The sequence below is a fragment of the Mya arenaria genome, chromosome 3 (genome assembly GCF_026914265.1).
Source record: "Mya arenaria isolate MELC-2E11 chromosome 3, ASM2691426v1".
NCBI classification, from domain to species: domain Eukaryota; kingdom Metazoa; phylum Mollusca; class Bivalvia; order Myida; family Myidae; genus Mya; species Mya arenaria.
In genome coordinates, this window is record NC_069124.1 from 61,920,313 (window position 1) to 61,939,738 (window position 19,426).

General features: G+C 33.9%; 1 protein-coding gene across 1 annotated transcript; it reads right to left on the minus strand.

The window, feature by feature from the left end:
- Positions 1-839: 839 nt before the first annotated feature.
- Positions 840-12,129, minus strand: LOC128226176 (neuronal acetylcholine receptor subunit alpha-10-like). The gene is made up of 8 exons (XM_052936068.1): positions 11,929-12,129; positions 11,549-11,593; positions 7,300-7,409; positions 6,716-6,851; positions 6,208-6,391; positions 5,801-5,930; positions 4,056-4,141; positions 840-1,534 (listed from the first exon to the last, which is right to left on the minus strand). The coding sequence occupies exons 1-8, from the start codon at positions 12,127-12,129 to the stop codon at positions 840-842; spliced, it is 1,587 nt and encodes a 528-aa protein (XP_052792028.1).
- Positions 12,130-19,426: the final 7,297 nt, after the last annotated feature.

The window sequence follows — 19,426 nt, forward strand, 5'->3', positions numbered from 1 at the left end:
AAAAGTGTCTTGGTTTTGACAAAAAAATTGTCGAGAACATTTTACGAATCAGTCATGTTTTTTTTTTTAATTTAGCTGATAACTCAATGAAGTGCAAACCCAATATTAACTCAAATTCAAAATTGAAACAGAAAAAGCGCGCAATGTTTTGACGAAATAAATTGTCAATACATGTTACGAACCAACCTATACTAATACTGGAATCATGAAAAATTTCATCATGGCCATTCATGTTCAATTCCAACTTGAACAACCTTTTTTATGAGTCTGTTTCCCCCTTTTTGAAGATATTATATAACATACAGTTTATGTTTTATATGATATATGTATTTGTATTTAACATAAGGTAAAGTTATAAATCGTTTACCCTGGTGAGCAATTTAGGGTCATAGCCTTTGTTTCGAAAATATGTTAAAGAAATATAACTTTTTTACCACACAACTGACACTTGAATAGTATACATTTAACATATTGTTATCTGAAACGGGTACATATAAAATATTATGCACACCTAACAACCGATATAAAACATCTATTCACTGAAATACTGTCTCCTCTGAGAAAGAATGTGTATTTATCGTCCAGCTGGTGTCGTAATAGAGAAACAAGACATCAGTCGGTCGGGATTGATTAGAGAAACAAGCCATTAGACTGTTTGGAAGATATAAGAAAAATAAGCCATTAGTCTGTCGAGAATAAATTCATATATACATAGTCTCCTAACATGTTTACAGTATTCATTTTTTTCTTGAAAGCACACATACTCAATTTAATGATATATATATGAATATGCAAATATTGTAACTGCGTAGACAAAACATCCCCCACCCACGTGTTTATCAAAGACCATCATTAGAAATAAATTTAAAGGAAGGCACAATAACAAGAATGATAATGGAAGAAACGATTGTGATAAACATGAACATCCAAAAGAATAGACGGTCGACGACAAGCGCCACCTGTTTCCACTCATCAACGACTTCCGTTTCAGCATCTTCGGCATCACTTTTTACCACCAAAACCTTCAAGTACCTCAGAATCTCGTCCATTGTAGCGAGGGAGCCTTCCCTTTTAAAGTTCGACGTATGGTATTCCTCGAGTAGAGAGCTCCTGTTTGACACACTGATATCCCGGAAGTCTATTTTTACATTACTTCCATTAATATCAGTTTTCGATGAGTGTGGAAGTCTCCCAATTATTCCCTTTGTTCCATTCTCGAAAGCAAATTTCCTAGTGCTACAGGAGGACGCTCTGGAAGCACGAGTGTTCATTTCATTAAGTAATTTTGTTTGTAAATTTCTTAATTCCTCCGCAGTTTCTTTCTCACGTAACTGTTTTTTGATCTTTGCCCTTCGTTTGCATGGCACTTTGACGCATGCGCACCTGACAATCTTGGCAAGATGGCCGAGGACAAAATGGCGGACCCAGCCCGGAATCTTCTGCTGGTTCGGAGAACAGTGATGGAGCTTTAGAACAACAACAGTCAGTATAACAGACACGCTTGCAACTGCCATCGACACCGTCAAATAGATGCCTGAAAGTGAAATATTAGAAACATATTATATGTCGCTAAGAAAGTAATTTAGTTTAAATTACTTTTTCGTGGTTCTAAAATTGAGCTGGAGTTTTACGCTGGCATATTATTTTGTTATTGAAGCAAAGATAACACTTTATAAGGAAGTATTTTTAAAAACAGCCATGATCTCATTCTTTTACAGTTCATTACATTATGAGAAAATATCAGGGGTTTTTTAACTTCTTGTCGAGACAAGGTGACGTATATGAATGCGTTACACAAATTAAAGAATAACGTGATCTCAATGTCATTTTTGATTATTAAGAGTATTGATGTTAGTTTATAAATTATATTGTTCCATTCTATATTTTATCTGAGGTGATTAAGAATGACTGTACAATGTGTTAACGTCATATCATTGCCTAATTGGTGAAACAGTTGCACAAGCCTTGAGCAGTTCTTAAATGGTTTTGTTCGATGAACGCGAATTTTCAGTTTTAGTGATAGCTTACCGCTTCTGTGTCGCTATGAATTATATTCGAACCGTTCTATTGCTATGACAACTTAACTAGTAAAGCATTCTGTACGTAATATTAACAAAATCAGATACATTGAGTGGTCTGAAATAGTTCATGTTTTAGTTCAGGTTGTGGTCATTTATCCTGAAACATTTAAAGGTTAGAGATCATGTCCTTGCAATATTGACAGTGTGCAGCTTATGATAACTACGTTTTTGTTAATAGCTATTTAACTGTTTTAAATAAAATTAATTATTTAATAGATTAATAATTTTACAAATCTTTCCTGCAAATTTTTGTGAAATATATAATATTTTTGTAGCGTTTCATAAGTAGAATTGTAATGAAATACTACTATTAAGAAATAATTCGCACCTCTCTTGAATAGCATTTTGTTCGTGCAAAGTCTAGAAACCTGTTCGAAAGAAGCTTAATTAACTAAAAGGATAAGGCACCTTTCCGTGGTGTATGTTTCCACCGTGTAAAACAAATTATTCTTAATGAAGTTAAACATTGCATCCGTTGCTGGTAGAAAGTCTCAGAGGAAATTGATTTTCTCCAGTGTATTGCCCTAACTTAGGTTCTAGATCACAGAATCTTTTTCTTTAGCATTGCAAATTTGAAACTCTGATTAAATATTAACCTAGGGTTGTCAGCCGAAGATTCCTTAACATCTCAACAAATGCATTCATTCAAAAGGGTACCTCAGGCCTTCGATTGTTGAAACAGGAAACAAGCGATGACCAATAATGACCACCACAAACCAAATTACGTTCTTTAGAACTAAACGTGAAGCTCTGGAATAAATATTGTCAGTGTTTTCTTTTGAATGACTTAAAGGCAAATGTATTAATCCGATCGATAAAATATTTCATTATCATAGGCATATATATTCAACAAATAACAAGGACTGCAAACATATTCGCTAAAACATTAACGGTTAAAGAATCTAAACAACATTACTCTATAAACTAAAAATTAAGTTTAAAAGCCCGGTTTGTTGAATTCAAACGCATCTAAGCTCTCTTTGTTCAGTATGAACACACACTATGAATTGTCCATATTTTTACGTATGGCAATTCTATTCTCATGATGACGGTGAAGGAAAATACGGCAGTATTTCCTTGTGTATATGCCATAGAGAAAGCTCATATGTCAGTATATAGGTTTTTAATATGTGCACATGTTTCCATACAGGATAAGTAGGTATCACGCAAAATATGTCCTGTGTTTTGCGTACGAATCAACATGGCATGGCGAAAATCGAAATATGTCCTGGGTTTTGCGGACGAGTGAACAACGCATGATTAATACGTGATATATAGTCAGTTTTGCGGACGAGTGAACATGGCATGATAAAAATCTGCAAAATGTCGTGAGTTCAGCGGACGAGTGAACATGGCATGGTTAATATTCGTCATAAGTCGTAAATTCTGCGGACGAGCGAACATGACATGGTTAGTATGCGTTATATGTCGTGAGATTTCGGAAAAGTAAACATGGCATGGTATATATGCACAGTATGTTGTGAGTTTTACGGACAAATGAACATGGAATGGTACAAATGCGCAATATGTCGTAATTTGTTTTGGAAAAGTGATTATGGCATGGTACATACGTACATGTCGTGGGTTTTGGGACGAGTGAACATGGCATGGTTAACACGTACGTTTTAATTATTGGTAACATTATTATAAACATGATTATAAGGACAAATGCACAAAGTCTAGGTATTCTTGAAAGAGGGTTTCACATGAGTACAGTATTTATCAATAGCATTGTCATACGCATTTACTTCATTTAATAAACGAGACTTGTATTGTGGCTTGTTGCAAAAATGTGCAATTTCATCAAAGGGAACTAAATGTAGGAAGATAATTCAAGACGTATCTAACGGATTTCTTGCTGCTTTCATCGACAGATTACAGTTGATATTATGCCCTAACAGTGTGGTTCAAGCATACATCGAACCACATAGTTATTGCAATAGAAACTATAGGGACAGGCCCAGTAAGCCTCACCTATGAGTGGGACAAACTCGGACGTTGGCGGCATGGACTCGGCTACCAGAAGCATGAACACGGAATAGGACAACAGTACTGTGATGCTGGAACGGGAAAATACATGTCATGTAAACTCGTGATTCTTTGACGAAACCTTTGAAATGGTTAAGTTTGAAATGAATTGTGAAAAATGAAGTCATCATCGGTCGTTGTCGTAAAGTAAGTATGATATATTGTGTTGGCAATGAACATGTAGATAAACCAATTTACATTCTAATAAACTCTATCTTTTTATGTAGATAGATGTAATATGTAGATAACCATTTTTTTTAATTGATAAGAAATAAGTTCTGTACATTGCGCTAACTTCATTCAGTTTGATATTCCTTTTTTTCTTTTTAATCTCCTTTTTTACATATATAAAAATGACTGAATAACAGACAATATCAATCACAGTATAAATCAAAACATATCTATGTTGTTTTATATTTTAAAATAAAACGCACGCACGCACGCACGCACGCACGCACGCACGCATACTATCAGTACATTCCATTTGAGAGTGTGGGAATCATATCTGTCGTTCTGTCGTGCAATATGTCCTTCATTTTTTGTCTAGTTTAGTTTAGTATTGTAAATAGACATTGAATGATGGGATATTGTGTCGGAATTTCTTTGAGGATATATAGATTTTCAATAATAAAATAAGAAAATTACATGTATGTTTGTTTAAATTATAGATACCGAAAAAAGCTATTTCTGTTGTTATAACGTTATTTATGGATAGTTGTTAAATAAAATCATTTAAGGCATTCCATAGAGGTTGTACTTTCTGAACGTCCCAAAAAGGGTTATCTATTGTTTCGATATTTGTGTAACATAAGTTTTTATTTTCCTTTTGTGCAAATATGTATTTCTGGTTATCAATCTAAGTGAGAACTTGTATTGAAAGCTTCGTAGCGATGTATTTTTGAGCTTCTGTAAATTGTATTAATAGAAGTTTGTTTGTCTGCTTCGATTTTTTTAATTTTATCTGTAATTTTTGGGGCCTGGTTTGATTGGAATTCTCAGATTTAATCTTCGTTTTCAGATGAATTTGGATTCAATTAACTAGTGTCTGATATTTTAAGAAATCGTTTTTATTCATGTCGTATAAGCGTTTTATTTCTTCAAAACTGTTAAACACATTTACCCTGTAGTCGAATATGGGTTGAAATAATTGTATGCATTTTTGATGCCATTCTTTAAAATGCAGTGTGTGGCCGTTTTGTTTAATCGCTTTATTATTCCGAATTCTTGTTTTACTTACGCTTGTTTTCGACTTGTCTTCAAAATATGTGGTTTTTATTTTAAACAAAATATTGAGTACATAATTTAGGAAAGTTCCTTTTGGTGCAGATAATTTTCAACTGTTTGATCAATCTCCATTTGACGGATCTTTATATCTTTTTATCCACGATGCTTTAATAAAATTTAAAAATGATTTTATATCTGTTAGCTAAAGTCCCCCGTATTCGTAGTTTTGGTAAAAGATATTTCTTTTTATATATTCCGGTTTTCCATCCCACATAAAATCAAAAAAGTATTTGTTTAAATCATCAATCATTTGTTAATTTGGATTAGCTTGTACAGTAAATGGAAATTTGATATTCCTACTGCTCAGTTATTGTTAAAAAACACAGATCAAATTCACATTCTAAATTTACTGGTATCAACGTCGTTCAAAGCATATTTGTGCATATTTAATTGATGCTAAGAAGTACCTGAGAGTGATTTTCTCCCCTGCGTCCGGGGGCAGACAGAATGTGAGGACGCTGAGGATGTTGAGCCAGAAACATGGGAACAGGATATTCAAAACGTAATAGAGGATTCGCCGCTGTATCGTCAAAATTACTGAAATGTTCAGATGAAAGCATTTGTTAACTTCGTTAGTCTGGCATGACATTGAATTTATGAAGATATATTTGTATAAAAACATTTATGGACGCATTTATAGACATTCTGCTTGATTGAGCATGTAAAATTCATGCAAACAATTTCCTTAAATAAACTTTTCTGTTGCTATGTTACTGCGGAATTTTGTTTTAAGGATTTACGCACCTGTAATAGTTTTTTTAGATGGCACGAAAGAGTATACCATACATAATTAAACTTCTGTTAACTTGTTTACCGGTGACGTCTGGGTATATGGCGGGGCTGATGGGGTAGACAACCTCGTTACGGACGATGCGGTAACGAGAGAGCATCCACTCGCCGTTCGTGACATACGCAGACACCTCCACATCTCCAGTTTTGTTCACCATATCCACCTGGGCCTTGTCGTACGTCCAGCTGCCAAACTTCAACTTGCACACCTGCACGGTGAAAATAAATTTTGTAGCATCGGCATTTATGTTTGTAGTTATTTTCAAGACATGTGATAAGCAGCCAGTACACTGGCGCCACGTATGTTTATATGGATGATTAGTTCCTTGGTTTTGTTCTTTTCAAATAAATAACGTTTTATTCTGCTTTGTTTTTTTGTATTTGTTTTATGATGTATCCATTTACCATTATATTGCTATTACTGTTAATATTCGCTTGCAATTTATTAGGTGTTTACAAATCTATCTGTTTTGAAGATTGCTGACCTTATACGGTATACATTCATATACCCGTCCTGATGTCAAATCACTTACCTGATGGTCAAATGGGAAGTAGGTGATATCCACCTTGCAAGAGCTCTTCAGACGGACAGGTGGCGACCAGAATACCGTGCCGTCGTGATGGACCATAGCATTGATCGGCATGAAACCAGACGTATAGTCGTCCGCACTGAGATTGATAAATGGTAGGTGATGCCTTGCTAAGTACTTTATAAGTTAACATAATATTTTGAACAATGGGAAGGCGGTTTTCAAATTTTCCAGTTCATTTATTTCAGTAAATCAGCAGAAGGCCGTGTTTGATTTTAATCAGGTAAAGCGGTAGATAATATTCAGAGGGTGGCCGAGTTAGTGTGTAGTTCAAAAAATGTAATTTAGCCCAGTACAACTTTTTCATATTGTTAGTATGTACTTAGTCAAATTAAATGGGGGTGGGGCATTTATTTTGTGTAATTAAGTGGTCAAAACCATTGATTTATCAAGTTAAATCTTAGGACAGAATAACTGCGCGCAAAAAATATACTGCCATCCCAAAAGCTATAATTACTCAATCTTTTTATAAAGTCAATTTATTGGTACAGATTCAAGCGTGTTTTTGGTCGTTTTATGCTACTAACTTGTTATACAGGACAATGTCTGGTAACCACAATAGCCGAGCGGGCAGTCGTACAACCTCCAGGCCGTTGTAGTCCTCTTTCCGCCAGGATATGCGTTCGTCATGCCATATCTGTAGAAATACCATAACTACAAGTATGTGGCCATGCCTTTGTCTCCGTTTAGCTGTGCAAATTATTTAAGCAATTTTAAGTAAACCATTTAGATTGTATATGAAAGGTTTCACATGCAGGTTTGTATTGTGTTGGATACTCAATTGTAATTCTCTGTGCTGTCTATGCATATGTCGACAAAAGCTCTTTTGTTCTCAATTTTAATTAATTTAGACGCATTTTTCTTTATTTACCCTAATATAAGTGTGCATTAAAAGCTTCGATTCATCCATTAAATGAAAGGCATTGGTTAAATGCGTCAGAAAGACATTTCTTGGAAATCAATATAACCTTGACAAAACTGGGAAAGCGATCACTTTGAGGGATGACATGTTCGTGTTTTGTGAGTAAAAGCCTTTGCCAAATCGTTGAAAACTATATTAAGTAATCTCTTGTGATTTTGGGGAAGAATTTTACAACTTTATTGACCTTCCTTAGGAAAACATAATTATTCGGCGCTACTGCTCAGGCAGCCCCTATTCCATTACTATACAATTTTCACTTAAATTTTTAAAAAGAAAGGTTTATAATATCACTTGTAATTTAAATTAATCAATTCTTTTAAGAATCTCAGCATTTAAAAAACAGAAAATTAACAAAATGTTCATGCTTCTTTCTGATTCATGGCGACCAAGCATGCAAGTTTGTTTCAGATAAAGCAGATCCCGTCACATGATGGGGCGATCTGCAGCGTAAATCGGAAGGGGCTTGGGACTTAAATTGACAGCTGACCAGTAAAGCTTATTTATCGCTTCATTTACATTTATTTTTGCATAAGATAGTCTCAAATGCTCTACTGTCCAAATAGAACATTGCTTAAAAGTTCTCATCTTATACCTACACAAGCAAAAGGTAAAGGCAGAACTACTTGCACCGCCAAATTCTTTTCTAGACTAATTAATACATAAATAATGCAGATACTTTTTTATAGAAGATCTACGAAAATTATAAAAGATAACTGGAAAGCATCTAAGGCTGAGAATGCTGTTGATTAGAGTTTGTACTCCTCCTTTGTCATTCACCATATACGTCTATGGTACAACATTTAATATCATTCATTGTGTTGCCATTATAAGATAACATTATAAGATAACATTTTGCCATAATTTCTGTTTGTTCAACGCCGGTGGAGGACTTTCAAAATATTTCATGTGCAGTTCGGCTGCATGGAAATGAAAAATGCATGATAGAAACTATTTTCACCACTAAAATATTCTTTAAAAGGGCATTATAGGACGCATATGCATTTTATCATTAAATAATAAGCCGTAATCCGGTGATTGAGGAGTCATAACATAATATATTCCGTAATGCGGTGCTTGAGCGGTCATGAAAATGGAATTTGACAGGATTGTATTAGAATTGCCAATGAAAAATCTACTAAAGATATATATTCACTTTGTATTTGTTCTTTAGTACTCGGTTTCAATGGAAATTATTGGACTTACCGAGGCAGATAAGTTTCTGATGTGACAACCGTTGAAATATGTTGCCAGCCTTTCGCCACTAAGCATTTTGAAAGTCATTTAAATACTTCATCAATGGTCGTCTATTTAAAGTTAATGTTTATAAACACTTTTTACATTCAGAAAAAGTGAAACAAGTTTATGGCTAATAACATACGTGCTTGAAAGTTCTAAGCACAATGAATTTTAAGGCAATAAACGAAAAGAAAAAAATCAAAACGTATCATAGGTAATTCTTTATTAATTTTACTCTCTTTGTGTCAAACATGCAACTGTAAATGACGTAGAGACATTCAAGCAAAGTAAAAGAGAAATGAATATCCTTCAATTGTAAGAACGACATGTATGCCATATATCATGCTCTGGGAATTAATTACTTTGATTTATACTACCCTCCAGACACTTCCTGGTTCTGCATTGGTGTGATTGACACGAACACATCACGTTGCCTAAACAGCAATCGTTCGTTGCTTTCTCAAATCTACATGCTAAGAAACACCACGCTCGTGAATGTTTATATATTTATATGGGAGTATATGTCTTATATATGTAATTCGATGGTCATTGCTGGTATGTGAAATTGTATGTGACCTGATTGTTTTACTATACATTTATTTTATCGAAAAAAAACAACTTGTTGCTCAAACTGAGGAACAGATGATCAAATCATTGCAGTTTATAGATAGTAGCATGGTGTAAAAACTTATGTCGAAAAATAAATGCATTGACATTATTTTGATTAACATAATAGTTCTATTTTCAGAGAAATCTTTATTATACTGTAATGGTGTCATGTATAAAAGAAATCCATTAACAACTCGCACGATTTCATGTGCTCAGTTGTTCCATAGTATAACTAATTTGATTCGTAAATACAATAAATACAAGCTAATAAAAAAAATAAGCACACTATTATATACTTTTGTCCGAAACTATAAGTGTATGTTCGCATATTACAGTCACAATGTATGTTTGCCTTTGTATGAATGAACACATCTGGACTCATCAGCAAATTAGATTGTCCCAAACTAAACGGGTGTTTGGGCATATAACAGTGACTATAGGTGTGCTTGCATTTGTAAACATTAACATATGTAGACACTTCATAAAAAAACGTTTGTACAAAACTATAAGGGTTTGTGGGTATATTAATGTCACAAAACGTGTTTGTCTTTTAAGTTCTTTCTCAGGAGTTTTTATTGGTTTCAGTTTTAAACTGCAAAATAACAACAACAGCAAACATGGGTAACGCTTTTATTACTATCAATTTCTCTAATCGACTAGATTGTATAGACTATAAGTCATAGATAGTTCAAAGACCCCCCTTATCATTTCAGTTACCCTTATTCAGTGTAAAAATAACTATGATGAGCGGCATCGGTAATATAACATTGGGGTCGACCCCCATATCAGCAATGGCCATTAAACCCTACATACTAGACATACAATCGGACTTATACATATTCATAACCGGGTTGTTTCCGAACAATTCAATTAGAGGGCTAAACGAATATTTATGGCTTAGGCAAACTGATGTGTTCCAGCGCATGCGATTAGTGTCAATCATTCCACTACAGATACAGTAAGTGCTTCCCGAGCGACATATATCAAGTTCATTATTTCCTTGTAAAATATGACAAATATGTCGTCTTCGCATTGCGCGGGTATTTGTTTTGTTTGCTTAAGCCAGTACAAAACAATTCTGTTTATTGAGATTGCTCACATGATTCACAGAACAATAAAACTGTTTGCTGTTTTACTGGTATTTCCAAATAAGAGAACATAATATCAGAGATGATTCTTGTGTTTTCCAAAGCAGCGTGTGCTTTTCCGTTCTTTTTCTAGCCCTATAATACACAACGTATTGGCAACCGTTGCTTTTATATGATACGTATTTTAATCACTGTCCCTGACCGTTACTGCTACTAATGTTTTGGACAGCATAAAATATGTATAATTGTTTTATTTTCGACTTTTTTTTCCTAATGACTATGCACGACCTTAACATTATTTCGTGATTTACCCATTTTTCCATAAATGATAAGGATTATTGTCTTGATTTTTCATATTTACAATGTGTTAGGTAATTGTCACAAGGTACAATCCTTCTATATTTTAACGTCTCGCTTTAACCAAACGATTGCATGCAGTAATTTGTATAGCTTTGTAAAAACAGCATTATCCGTTTTGTAAAAGTCTGTTCACAAACGTCTTGAGTCTAAATTTGAGACTTAAACCCAAAAAGGCAAACCTTAATTTTGTTGTTAAAATGTTATTACAGGAGCAAATATGGTAATTATTGTTGGGATTGTCAATTACCCGTTCTATAATCTGGCACACATTTGTAAACACTGTTTACATTATAGGTATTTTGAGATATTTTAGAATACCCTTGTCTCAGTTTGTGTCTGAAACTTAGACTCAAGACGTAAGTGAATACGGACCCAGAAGTTATTCAATGTCTGAACATTTTAAGAACATGATCTCTTTAACTCCCTTTTGTAGTATGAACAATTTGATACATAGGAAGTGCCGTATTTCACTGACTTTCGTCGGTTAAACATTGTTGTTATTGTGGACATCAAATAATCTTAAAAGTTTAGCACAAACTTATAAAAATGCTCGAAATTTACCATTTCCAGCCAGGCGTTTAGGATCACCAGCTGATTTTTCTCGTCCTGCAGATAGATCAATATCAATAAATAAAATAATATACAAACGTTTACATTAAATACAGACATCAATTTTCTTGAATATGAATAGAGTATTGTTATCTTTTTTTCAATATGTTTGTTTTATTTTATTTACCTTTTGATGTTAGGCCCTTACTTTTATCGAACTCAGCATACGAAAAAAATGATATTTAAATGTAACTTTAAATATTGAATCTTAGATTAAACTCTTTCCATTTATATTTTATTTTATTTAGACATAAATTCATCAACATTTGTAATAAGTAGTTTCTCTATAAATATTTTGCTGAAAATGAAGATATTAAAAACATAATGCTTACCATGTCCATTATCTGTATGAGAGTGAAGCCAAACTGAACCTCCACGTTCTTGGACGAGTTGAAGACGGGCCTCACGCTGTTGTCATATTGCTGCTCGTTAAAGAGGCGGTGCATGAGGGCCTGCTCGTCCGGAAGGCGACCACTAGACAGCACTGACCGCGCAACCAACAGACACACAAACAAATGGGTGAAACGCTTCATAAGTCAACACAATGACATTCAAGATCTTGTCGGCGCTTAGTGTTATCTCCAAAGAATTTTCACACAATACTATTAATATTTTTAATAGTTTATTTGATAAACCAGCAGGAAATGTTAAAATATAAACCGTCAATTACTTGTCCTCAAATTCTGCTTGATTTTGAACCTGTTAACAAAACACGTACCTTCCTGTATTGGTAAATGGATAAAATTTGTTGGAAAATTTGTTTCAAATCACGAGGATGTCTGTGAGGCATTTTGTGATGACAATGCTTTATTTTGTTTCAAAAAGCTAAGGAAGTCTGGCAAGTTAACGTGCTGATAGGCTACATTTGATATTACCATGCAAGTAACGTCCTAAGAAACAATGATACATATATTCCAGTAATTGCCAATTACGTCTATTTATATCCTAAAAATAATTAGAAAAACTTGGAAAATATTTTTAAAACTTCGTTGTTTACTGATAACCATTCCATGTATGTGTATTCAAAACACGCACCTTAAAAACAATAGTCTGACAAATTCATTAAAAAATCCCAAACACAAAAAAAAACTTGTTTTAATATCAAACTTTCCTCTCAACAGTCCCCAAGGACGTCAGCATTCTTTTCCGATGACAATAAACTCGATAAAATTGCCTAATTTGCATTGATGTAGATGGCTCATAAAAAACATTTCAGTTTCTCCACTTTATAATTCGAAGATATAAGAACTTCAATGTTGGCTTCAACACATCAATGATTGAATTTGGAATGTTTGATCGGGTATACAATGATGAATCTGTTTTCATAAGCCGTCACAGAGTTGTTAAATGCAAGGTTTGATCAAATAGAATTAAAAATGTCTTTCAAAGGTAATTTGCATTCTGTTTTCATCTTTCATCCAATAGGACTTTTCTCAAGACACTCCCTATCCATTATGAATTGCTGCACCGTAATTATCCGCCTTAGCTTTGACAGTGTATGCAAAATATGCGTTACACAAACTCAGCTTAGACGTGTATAAGCTAGTTACATCTACATTTGTATGCGAATTAAGATCATTTTTAAATTAATGAATTTAATGAATGAAGAACTGCAATGAGTAAATGAAGTAATCACCCAAATTTAATTCTTATGAGAACAGCTTTTGCAAATCTATTTTATATAAATTTATATGTTAATATGTATTGCTTTTTTTCACAAAAACTGTTATAATTGGTGACATTTATTTCTCGAAATATAATTCTGCAAATGACATTTCCAGTCCATTTGAAATAGAATTCGTCCGTAATACTGGCTAAATTATTCATAGTGTCAATTATTTGGTGATCCATCTGTATATCAGTTATCAGTTATTCAAAATATTTCTGAAAGTGGTTCGTTTGACAAATACCAATCTCGCTATAGGAACAGAGTAACATTTCAAAACACATGTTCTTCCTAAAGGTTTAATCTTATCATTTAAATCTGAGAAGGTCAACGACAGAATGCAATATTTCCACTAATTACTTACATTGCATGAATCACATCTTCTTAAGATTATTTCAGTTTTCTCCAGAGCGGATACAAACAACAGCCATCGAGCAGAAAACATCCTGATAACAAAGGCCTTTGACATCCCAAACACCGAACCATTATCCCCAGTAACGATTGCTAAGTCATGTTCCAATATTTCTAGCTGTCAGACCGCCGTGCCAGATAAGTATTCAATTTAAATGTTGATCAGTTTCGCATACGATCAATCAAGTGGAAGCCGGAGAGTTTGGATGATGACAAAAATATAGAGAGGAAAACCTCCAAAATGAAACGGTCACACTTACTAGACAAGCAAACGACTGTATGCTTAATGCAAGTCGCAAGTCTTGGATATTGTGTCAGATAAATGTCTGTCTAGACGCTGATCTACAGAAGATTGATTAATCTGTACAAAATAGTCGCCCCATCTTACTACTTTGTGGGTAAAATACATCCTGTATTAGGATCCCAAGATTTTTTATCTCTGAAGACAATAAATGAGTCTATGTGACAGTTGCAACCAATTTGGCAGTTTTAATGACAAATGTTTTGTTTTGGTAGATACTTTCAAAGCGTTCCACCGCTTGAGACAATACAACTACTAAGTATATTAGCATATACCCTGTAAGCTGGTTCTTTGAGCATAATCCATTGCAGTTTATTTTTTCCTAACTAAATGGAATTAACTATGAATTTTCTGCATGAAAGGTCGAGCAAATTCTCACATAATACACATATCCTATGCCGAACACATATCACGAAACTTAGACCAAACATTATATCGATACGCGCGACAGAAGATGTCAACACGTGAAGAGCCATAATTCTGGCGTATAACATCAAGTGCCAAATATGAAAGCGAACAATTTGCTTCAGTTACTGTATAATATAAATGAAATGTTTTAATGACTACGTCAAGTGTGTGATTTTAACAGGAGGGCTTAACTTGTTATCGCATGAAGACGGGTGTGTGCTTTTTGACTTTATTCAAACTGACATGTAAAGGATTGTGTCGCACGTATAGGAAAAGGTATTTTACCTAGCGTCATGAAACTTTAAATAATTGTTTATCGTCGGTCGTTGTGCACTTGTCAGTTTACTTGACCTGCCATCAAGTGATTGAAACGTAGTGGCCATGGCTAAAACATACACTGCAAAAGCTTGTGTCTTCTGTTTATCCATACGTTTTCGTCGAGAACCTAAATTCTATTACTTTTTTATACTTTTTTTCTTAATTTGCATTTTCTTAATAAATTGGAATCGACAATCGCTAGAACCTCGGAAAGTCAATACATCTAGTCGGAAAACATGTAATCAAAACTTAATTTTATAAAAAAAAAACTTTTCATTTCCAGAGCATTTAATTATCTTTAAATAATACTCTACTATATGCATTTGTTTTGGGGTTTTTTAATGAAAAATCATTCAAAATAAGATTCAAACTAAAATTTGACGGCCGGCATGATCCAAATACAATGTCAAAATAGCGCCGTGTGCACACATTTGCGAATATACCTAATGATGGCACATTGCCGTTTGACGTATATTAATATCTCTGGAAATTTAAACAAACTGTCAATACTTTTAAATAGCAATCATGCAATATGGATGTTTGAAGAGATTTAATTATGCTTGCTACTCTCTCGTTGAAATTTTGGAATACTGTTTGGAGAAGACAGAATCACTCAAAAAGGGATCGGGTACCATTCGGTATTTAGGTACAGTCCGAATTTAGGTACTCGACCAGTAAAGGAAATATGTACACCGTTAGAAAATGATCCTTATATATAGTAATTGTCAAAATATGTCAGGAATTATAGTAAAGCACATAGCGAAGAAATAAAGCTGGAATGTTAGTGGGTCTCCTAAAGCACTTTTATTAATCTAGATAATGAACCTAAGGGTTTGCTTATTTATGCTTTAGGACAAAGGTTACTCATGCGTCTTGACTTGCTAAAACATGACTTTCAAATTATGGTCTGGTATAACTTACTTAAACATGTGCGTTCTTCTGACAAAAATGTGGTAGCACCCAATGCCATTTGAAAACATTTCCCTTGTTTAATACATTTCATTCTGTATTAAATTTATATTGATTTGGTTAAAGAAAATTAGGATTTCACTAAACAGTAAATTCTCAAGAAAATATAACCGATGATCGGTGATTGATTAAGAAACAGTTACTAGGTTCTGTTTCTCAAATCAGCCTTTGTGATTTTGCCAGATTATTCCATTTTCTCAAATACATTAGTTTGGGTCTAGCTCCGCTCTGTCAAGGAAGAAGTTGGCATTAAACAACAAAAGTGTCTCTGTATGCATAGTTATCTTCCATTAAATAGTGTCTAGCTCCTCTCTGTCAACGAAGTAATTACATAAGAAATTGGCATTAAATAACAAAATTGTCTTTGTACGCAAAGTTATTTTCCGCTAAATCGTGTTTTATAAAGATACTTTTAACTGTTTTTAAAGTCTAAGACACTGAATCTCCTTTGGACTGTTCATAAAACCATGTGTCATCCTTTTCAGAATATCTGTGCCAGAGCACTTTATTCTAGCAAACATATTTGGAAGCACCACTTTAAACTGTCCTGTTTGAATTCAAAAACATTTTTGATTATTCGTTTTGACTGTAACTCAGTTATATATAATTATGCTTTCATAACAATTTAAGGCTTCATATCCTAGCTTGCCTACCTGTATACACCGAAGTGAGAAACCAGTATCCGCCGACGACAATCCTAAAAGCCCGGCTACACTCTGCGTGTGCCATATCCGACAATAGCGTCTGTTCAAACCCAAGAGAACGTCTAAACACTCTATATCGATAAACCCCACCAAACTGTCTTACACACTCACAGCATTATCTCTTCTTTCTGCTCGTATTGTATCCCCCATGATTCATTTCTTTCAAATAAGCTCAATGGAGGTTTCTGCCATCCCTGAATGTTTACTAAGCTACAGGTCTCTGATAAATGTGAGGAATACAACATGGTTCTTATTTTAATAATATTTAAATTCTAATATAACATTAAAGCAATGCATTACAGTTATATTTCCGAGTGGGGTGTATATAATAGCAGCAGTTTATGACAGGAATGGTAATAAATATCAGGTAGAAAGTAAAAAATAAGTTTATTTAAGGCACAACTTGCGTCAATATATGATATGCAAAAACAATACAACTAGATAATTTAAAAAAATATTTAAGAGTAAGTCTAAAGGTGTACCTGTGACAATATATTTAATAAATGTTTAAGGACTTTTCCATAATTCAATGCCAAATAAAGATGTCCAAGCCGATAAAGAAAGCAACAACTACTGACCCAATGATTGCCCTACTATTTAAATTTTACACAAGACTATAACAGACCAGGACTGTAAGGAAATTCGGCAGCAATAAATCCGGGTTTCTCAATAATATCCGTGTATGAGTACTTTATGAAAAGATACTTGTTATAATGAATCCAACTATTTTGTTATTGACTATCGTGGTATGCAACAATAACAAATATCGATAATTTGTATACTTATTGATACCAGCGGATTTTAACGGTCAATGTCAACAAAACAACACATTTAACTAAGGTATTTAGAAAGAGTTGACGTGTAATCGGAAATAATGATTTTCTAACACTTTCGATATTGTATTTTTTAGTAGCGGATCTTCCATGCAGGTGGCTGATACACCATAAGGCAATGCACTTCGCTTTATGAACTCAATTAAACTCACTTTATTATCAATTATGTAAGTACACATATTTACAATTATATGTTAATAATATAACACGATACATGTGGATAACTTTCTGTTCTTTTGATATGTAATTGGTACAGTTATATGCCTTGATGCGATGTAAAATCAGCGAAATTACTTAGAGTATTGTTAATGACCCTATATCCACTGTCATTATGGTTTCAAGTCCAATGTGGATTTAGACGGCTTTTTGTTGACGGTTTAGACGGCTAAAAGTCGGCTGACGGTTTACAGTGTGTGTATACCACGTGATAAATTACGTCATATATGCTACGTCGGAAGGCAAAACTTTGCTTAAAATGAAGACTTAAATCAAAGATAACTTTTCATTTACAACACTATTTTAAATGAAACAAAGGGCAGTCTATGCCGCTTAAAGAGCCCCGCATTTGCATCATTTCCGAAATTTGATGAGGTCATAGTTTCATCAAACACTTTGACAAACCTGTTTTCAAAATAATGTTTTGACAGTGCTCCGTCAGACGGCCGTATTCTGAAAAAGTTTGTCGAAGTGTTTTAAGAAACTAAACTCGCAATAAAATTCTGGTAAAGGTGGGGCTCCGTAAGCAGCGTAGACTGCGCTATGTTTCATTTAAAATGGTGAAGAAATAGTGAAGTTATCTTTGTTTAAAGTCTTTTTTCAAATCAAAATATTGCCTTCCGACGTAGCATTTATGACGCAATTTATCACCAGGTATACACACACTAGTTTAGTGTGTCGGTTAAGACGGGCCACATTCAGCTGTCGGTTAAAACGACTGTCTGCTTAAGGTTGACGACCCGGTGAAGAAAATAACCCGTTTCTTTAAAGTTTTAAATAAATAACATATACAAAAAGGTAAAAATAAAATACATTAAACTGTGTGTACATCTGTTTATATTAAACTTAATTCATTTCACACAAAGTGAATATAAGAACCAACGATTTATCAAGTAAAACAAAAATATCCTATTCATGTTTATAGCAATGGAAAATAAAGAAAAAAGGGCTAGTGGCATAAATTTTAACCAAACTAATTGGTTGGAGTTTGTCACGGTCGATTGAAACTAACACGGATAGCCATCTGAAATTCCTAAACAGGTTTAAAACTCAGCAGTTATCCATCAACTATATTCTTATACATCTTCTCTGACAACGCTAAGTCAATCTTGATGAAACGTATCAGTAATCATGTTTGGGTGGGCCTGCTTAAGCTACAACAAAGTTATTCAGTGCATAACACAGGTTGTTGTAGCAACGGACAGGATTGTTTTCACGCTTCTCCGATAGCCAAAATGTTTGCAGAAATGACCATTGAGTATCTCTTAATGAAAGCTGCTAAAACATAATAATTATATGCAATGGAAACTACAAGGACAGACCCGACGGCAGCAATTTAACAAAGACCCAGTTTAGAGGCACATTATCGAATGCTAGGACGAACAGACACTTCAGACGGGGCACACACAATCTAACATAGACACACCACAAATGCATCAACATATCTTTATTAATAAATGTTGGAGTTGTCACATTGTTACAGTCGGCGAAAAAGAAGGTCAGTGGAGTTTTAACAAGTTTATCAAGATCATAACAGTATTGTTGATTAATAATTGCAGAATTAATACCATGCATAAACTAAAATGATTAATATACACGCATCAACTCCCATCTCGACTAAACGACATGATACACCGGCAAAACAAATGAATCCAGCCAGATCAACAGTGCCAACTTCAAACAGACCTGATCTGCCGAGAAGCTATAAGCCCAAATGCGTTGCCTTTCCCCTATCTGACTATACAGACAACTTCCTCTGAAACCAATTGTCAGAATTGTAATACGCATTATTGTAGCTTCATTGAAATGCATGAAAATTTATATCATGTATTGCAGGGTGTGTACAATTTCGCAAATAAAATTTTAAGTAATTCTAGACTATAGAATATATTGATCTTTATTTTTTTTTCGAAGTTTCATCAATCAACAGCCATATGAACAATTTCGCAAACACATTGACCTATTGACCTACTTTCTTAATTTGGAAACTACAACAATGAAATA

Excerpts from the sequence above, each read along its gene's own strand:
- LOC128226176 (XM_052936068.1), bottom strand. The coding sequence starts at position 12,129 with ATGAAGCGTTTCACCCATTTGTTTGTGTGTCTGTTGGTTGCGCGGTCA. Across the intron at positions 7,410-11,548 it reads TAAACGCCTGGCTGGAAATG|ATATGGCATGACGAACGCAT; the intron begins GTAAATTTCGAG and ends GTATTTCTACAG. Across the intron at positions 5,931-6,207 it reads CATATACCCAGACGTCACCG|TAATTTTGACGATACAGCGG; the intron begins GTAAACAAGTTA and ends TGAACATTTCAG.